This window comes from Myotis brandtii, unplaced genomic scaffold (genome assembly GCF_000412655.1).
Source record: "Myotis brandtii unplaced genomic scaffold, ASM41265v1 scaffold1703, whole genome shotgun sequence".
Lineage (NCBI taxonomy): Eukaryota > Metazoa > Chordata > Mammalia > Chiroptera > Vespertilionidae > Myotis > Myotis brandtii.
This window is the reverse complement of record NW_005356270.1, coordinates 79,898-85,331: the sequence shown is the minus strand read 5'-3', so window position 1 is coordinate 85,331 and position 5,434 is coordinate 79,898. Positions and strand designations below refer to the sequence as shown.

At 38.8% G+C, this 5,434-nt stretch overlaps 1 protein-coding gene across 1 annotated transcript in view; it reads left to right on the top strand.

Moving 5' to 3' along the window:
• Positions 1 to 5,434, top strand: part of TMEM47 (transmembrane protein 47) — a 28,122-nt gene that overhangs the window by 15,800 nt on the left and 6,888 nt on the right. Inside the window, exon 2 of the mRNA XM_005863030.2 lies at positions 4,932 to 5,072. Coding sequence (XP_005863092.1) covers positions 4,932 to 5,072 — 141 coding nt within the window. The remainder of the gene's footprint in view (positions 1 to 4,931; positions 5,073 to 5,434) is intronic.

Below are 5,434 nucleotides of genomic sequence, written 5' to 3'. Positions count from 1 at the left end.
TGAGGGGGGGGTGGGATAAGGACACATATGTAATACCTTAATAAATAAATAAATAAATAAAAAATAAAATTAAAACTCCCTGCAAACAAAAGTCCTGGACCGGATGGATTTACAGGAGAATTTTACCAAAGAAGAAGAACTAACATCTATCCACCTCAAATTATTCCAAAAAATTTAAGAGGAAGGAACACTTCCAAGCTCATTTTATGAGGCCAGCATTATCCAAATTCCAAAACCAGATAAAAGCACTACAAAGAAAGAAAATTACAGGCCAATATCCCTGATGAACACAGACACTAAAATCTTCAACAAAATATTAGCAAATCAGATCCAGCAATATATTAAAAAGATCATACACCATGACCAAGTGGGATTGATTCCAGGGATACAAGACTGATACAATATTCACAAATCAATAAATGTGATAAATCACATAAACAAATTGAAAGACTAAAAAATCACACGATCATATCAATAGATGAAGAAAAAGCATTTGACAAAATCCAGCACCCTTTTTTGATAAAAACTATCAGAAAAGTGAGAATAGAGGGATCATAACCTCAATAATAAAGGCCATATATGACAAACCTACAGCCAGCCTAATGCTCAATGGGCAACAACTAGAAGTGTTTCCCTTACGAACAGGAACAAGACAAAGATGTCCACTTTCACCACTCCTGTTTGACATGGTCCTAGAAGTCCTAGCCACAGCGATCAGAGAAGAGATAAAAGCCATCCACATTGGAAAGGAGGAAGTAAAACTCTCAATTATTCGCAGATGACATGATGTTGTACATAGAAAGCCCTAGTGGCCATCAATAGATGAGTGGATAAAAAAAAGCCGTGGGTCATTTAAACAGTGGAATACTATGCAGCTGTAAAAAAGAGGGATCTCTTACCCTTTGAAAGAGCATGGATGGAGCTGGAGGATATTATGCTAAGTGAAATAAGCCAATCTAAGAAAGACAAATATCACATTATCATACTTATTTGTGAAATCTAATGAACAAAATGCATTAACAAAATAAGACTGAAGCATGGAGGCATGGAACAAACTGACATACCTCAGTGTGAGGATTGGAGAGACAAGAAGAGATAAACCACAGAACTTATATACTTAATAGTGGCCCAGTGCACGAGTTCATGCACATCGAAAGGAAATTAATTAGAAGAAATATTTTAATATTGCTGTTTGCCCTTTCTCTATAATAGAAGTGTCAACCAAATTCACGATTGGCAATAACAGATCAAAACACACGTGTGCGATTGGCACCAGCGAGAGCTTTATCACACATGTGCAATTCAACTTAGCCTTTTATAGATATAGAATAAACTTGCTTAATTAGACCTGCTTTCTGATTTAGCTAAACTTTTTCCAGCCCAGTGAAGCATCCCAACTTCTCTTTCAGGTAATTGTCAGCAACACACCAGTAAATATCAACACAAAGCAGAGTATTATTGTAGATCACGCAGGGAGAACAAAGGGTAAAATATTTAACTGCAGCAGTGTTTGACTATATTCTGTGCAGTAAGGAAAGCTGAAGTCATTTTCAAGGTCCACCATTTCTTCTTTTCAGTCAGGTCAAGTTTCTGAGCTTTCTAAATCTCTGTTTTCCGGCTAATGAATAGAAAATAGGATTCCACCGAGTCTCCTATCTACCTACTCCCGTACTTCTTTGAGGATCAAATGAGGTGAGCCACAGAGAATGCTTCACAGACATTTGGTTAAAGTGTAAAATGTTTCTACCTGTGTTCCTGGGCTGAAGACACTCCAAGGAGGCTGGTTGCTAGGGAGAGGAAGCCACATTTTGTGCCATTCGGTCTTGACAGTGTCGGTTGCAATTTGGTGGGTTGTCGCTTCGGGATGGTGGCGGGGCCTGTGTCCTACTTGGGGGAAGCCGAGTGTTGCTTTGTGGGTGCCAGGTCCATGGTGCTGTTTCTTTGTAAATAGCCAGTGTGCATCACAGCAGCTCCTGTGTGGAGTGTCTGCCCCCTGGTGGTCAGTGCGCATGATAGCGACCAGTCAGATGGTCAGACACTTAGCATATTAGCCTTTTATATATATAGATTATATATATAGATATGCATAGCCGATGGACAAGGGCAGTAGGGGGGTGAAGACCTGGAGGGTGGGTAGGGGCTGAGAGGAGGAAGGTAAAGGGCGGGGGGAGGGAAACAGGAGACATCTGTAATACTATCAACAAAATATAAATAAAATAAAGTAAAAGTAATAGTACAACTAGAAGGTATTCAGCATGGGTTCTCTTAAACAAAATCTCCAGAACTGAATGGATAGATGGATAGATGGATAAGATATTATTTTCTTTGTATCCCAAACACTTTGATAAGATTAAAATTTGATTTATGCCCTAGCTGGTTTGGCCCAGTGTATAGAGGAGGGGTCCTCAAACTACAGCCCGCGGGCCACATGCAAATACAAATATTGTATTTGTTCCTGTTTTTTCATAGTTTTTTTTTTAAACTATAGTCCGGCCCTCCAATGTTCTGAGGGACAGTGAACTGGCCCCCTGTTTAAAAAGTTTGAGGACCCCTGGTATAGAGTGTCAGCCTGCGTACTGAAGGGTCCCAGGTTCGATTCAGGTCAAGCAAACATGCCCAGGTTGCGAGCTCAGTTCCCAGTAGGGGGCATGCAGGAGGCAGCTAATCAATGATTCTCTGTCATCAGTGATGTTTCTCTCTCCCTCTCCCTTTCTTTCTTTTTTTAAAAAATATATTTTTATTGATTTTTTACAGAGAGAAAGGGAGAGGTATAGAGAGTTAGAAACATCGATAAGAAAAACTGATCAGCTGCCTCCTGCACACCCCCTACTGGGGACGTGCCCACAACCAAGGTACATGCCCTTGACCAGAACTGAACCTGGGACCCTTCAGTCCGCAGGCCGACGCTCTATCCACTGAGCCAAACCAGTTAGGGCGTCTCCCTTTCTTTCTGAAATCAATAAAAAAATATTTTTAAAATACTTGATTTATTACTCAGAAATTTCAACTTATGTTTTCAGAAGGATTTCTGTTTTGTTAAAGTGCAATGTTTGTGCTATGTATATAAATTTTTTAAAAATAAATTTAGAGATTTCCAAATGTAAAGATTATTCTTTTGGGTTTTTTTAAAAATCCAAAGCTACATGCTGTTATAGAATATAAAGCCATAGTATGGATATACTTTTAAACTCTAGTTGAAAGCCAGATATACTTTGGTTTGAAGTTATATGGCTTTGTTGCATGAAAAAAATGTTCTCTACTTTTGTGTTTCATCTTTATATTTAAAAAAGTGTGGATTTGTTCTGTTTTCCCCTTGTTTGTTTGTTTGTTTGTTGTTTCCTGAACACAGTGCAAATTCCAGTCCAATGTCAGTTATTATCCAGAATTTATTAGAAGAGGATATACAAGAGGACCCTTGAGGCAGGGATATACAAATGTAAATAAATTAAGTATAGGATATTGTAGGTTCCTCCATTTATCTCTTAGACTCCAGCAGCAAAGAGTGCACTTTGGAAGGTTTCTAGAGAGATAATTTCAGTGTGCAGCATCCAAATATCATGAGTTCTTAACTTTGGATAGACTACATGGCAATTTAATCATGGATTAAAGTCTATTTTCATTTCCTGCACGTACATTAAAGTGAGAGCCAGAAGAGGCAGCCTGGGACTTCCAAACAACCCCCGCTGAAAAATGTTCTCCCCAGTATCATTTTCTGTGATGCTTCCGAATAAGCTGGATAGTGCTTTTATCTATTCACTTTGTTTGTTCGTAGAGAACATTTTGCTCTTCTTATGGAATAGAAAGTAGGCCAGTTTTCCGTCATACTATTTCTACATCTTTCTTTTATAAGAAATGACAAATGCATTTCAGTGAGGTTTATGTTTCACTCGGCATGAGAGACTCTTAAAGTACCCATGTGCAAGGGGCCTGCACATGGTAAGTAATCAGCATACGCTTACTGTCTGTGTGCATGAATGACGAAAGGGGCTAATCAGCCATTTAGAGGTCATTTTGGATCCCTGGAAATTCCTAATTTCAGAAACCATTCCTGTGGTGGTAAATACAAAAGTAAGGTTACAATGAAATGAAAGAGGGGAGGAAAAACAACAACAAATCCCCCTAATGCTAATTTGCTGGGGAGTTGTTTTTGTGAAGGGGAGGAGGGAGGCAAATAAAAACTTGGTGGGTGAGTAGGTGGGTGGATGGGTGGGTGGTGTGTGTGTGTATGTGAAAAGGAAGGCTGTGTGTGTGTGTGTGTGTGTGTGTGTGTGTGTATGAAAAGGAAGGCTTTCCAAGAAAGCACAGCAATTTTTTTTAAAGCACCGTTGCCACAAGCAACAACATGGATGAATATTAGAAACATAAAAGCCAGGCATAAAAGAATTCAAACCATTTACATATAGTTTAAAGACAAGAAAAATGCTTCCATATGAGATATGATAGATGTCCATCAGTAGCCTGTGGGGAGGGGCACAAGGGCACCTTCTGGATAATGGAAATATTCTGTATCTTAATCTGGATGGTATTTACTTGGGTGTATACTACATATTAAAATTCATCAAGTTATCTACTTTTTGTACTTAAGATCTCTGAGCTTTATTGAGTTCAATAGAAAATGTAATAATAATAAGGAAAGTAGGTCAGGGAGGGGGGCACCAAATTTAGCATGAATGCTTAAAATAGTATCCTTGGAAGAAAAGCATGGCAAACCTCTGGTCTAAAAACTCTGCTGAGTTTAACATAGGCAACTTTTCTGAATAAGACATTTATAGTAATTTTTGTTGCAAAACATTCCAAATCCCAAAGGATGCTTAGCATGCAGTAAATTAACATCCGTTTAGCAGCAGCAAGGTGAAGGCTGCTGAGCATAGTTCTCTTGATTCCTTGAGGACTTACTGCTTAAAAGCAGTGTTTTTCTTTTTTCTCTCTAGATTGGCAGATTGCTACTCTGGCTTTACTCTTGGGCGGTGCTGCTATCATTCTCATTGCATTCCTGGTGGGTTTGATTTCTATCTGCGTGGGATCTCGAAGGCGCTTCTACAGACCTGTTGCCGTCATGCTTTTTGCAGCAGGTAAATATGTTCATTACTTTCAAACTGGTATTAAAGGTGCATGAACCTTTCTACTACCCTCCCGTCTCATGCAGAAGCAGTATGCAGTTGCTGCGTTGCATACAAATTGAGAGGCATTTGTTGTATTTTAAGGTAAATTGGCTAAAGGTTTATCATATCAGTTTTTAGTGTGTTAAGCATTTCACAGAGCACAGTGGCAATGTCTAAACTTCTAAAAGGTGAATAAATAATAGTTCTTGACAAGGCTGTCACTTTAAGAATTACAGATGTATTGCAGCTGTCTCACATCCAGTTTTTCCCCCCTCATTTAACTCCCTTGGTTATCTTAAGGCAACATTATTTTTTTTCTGACATGAAACTGA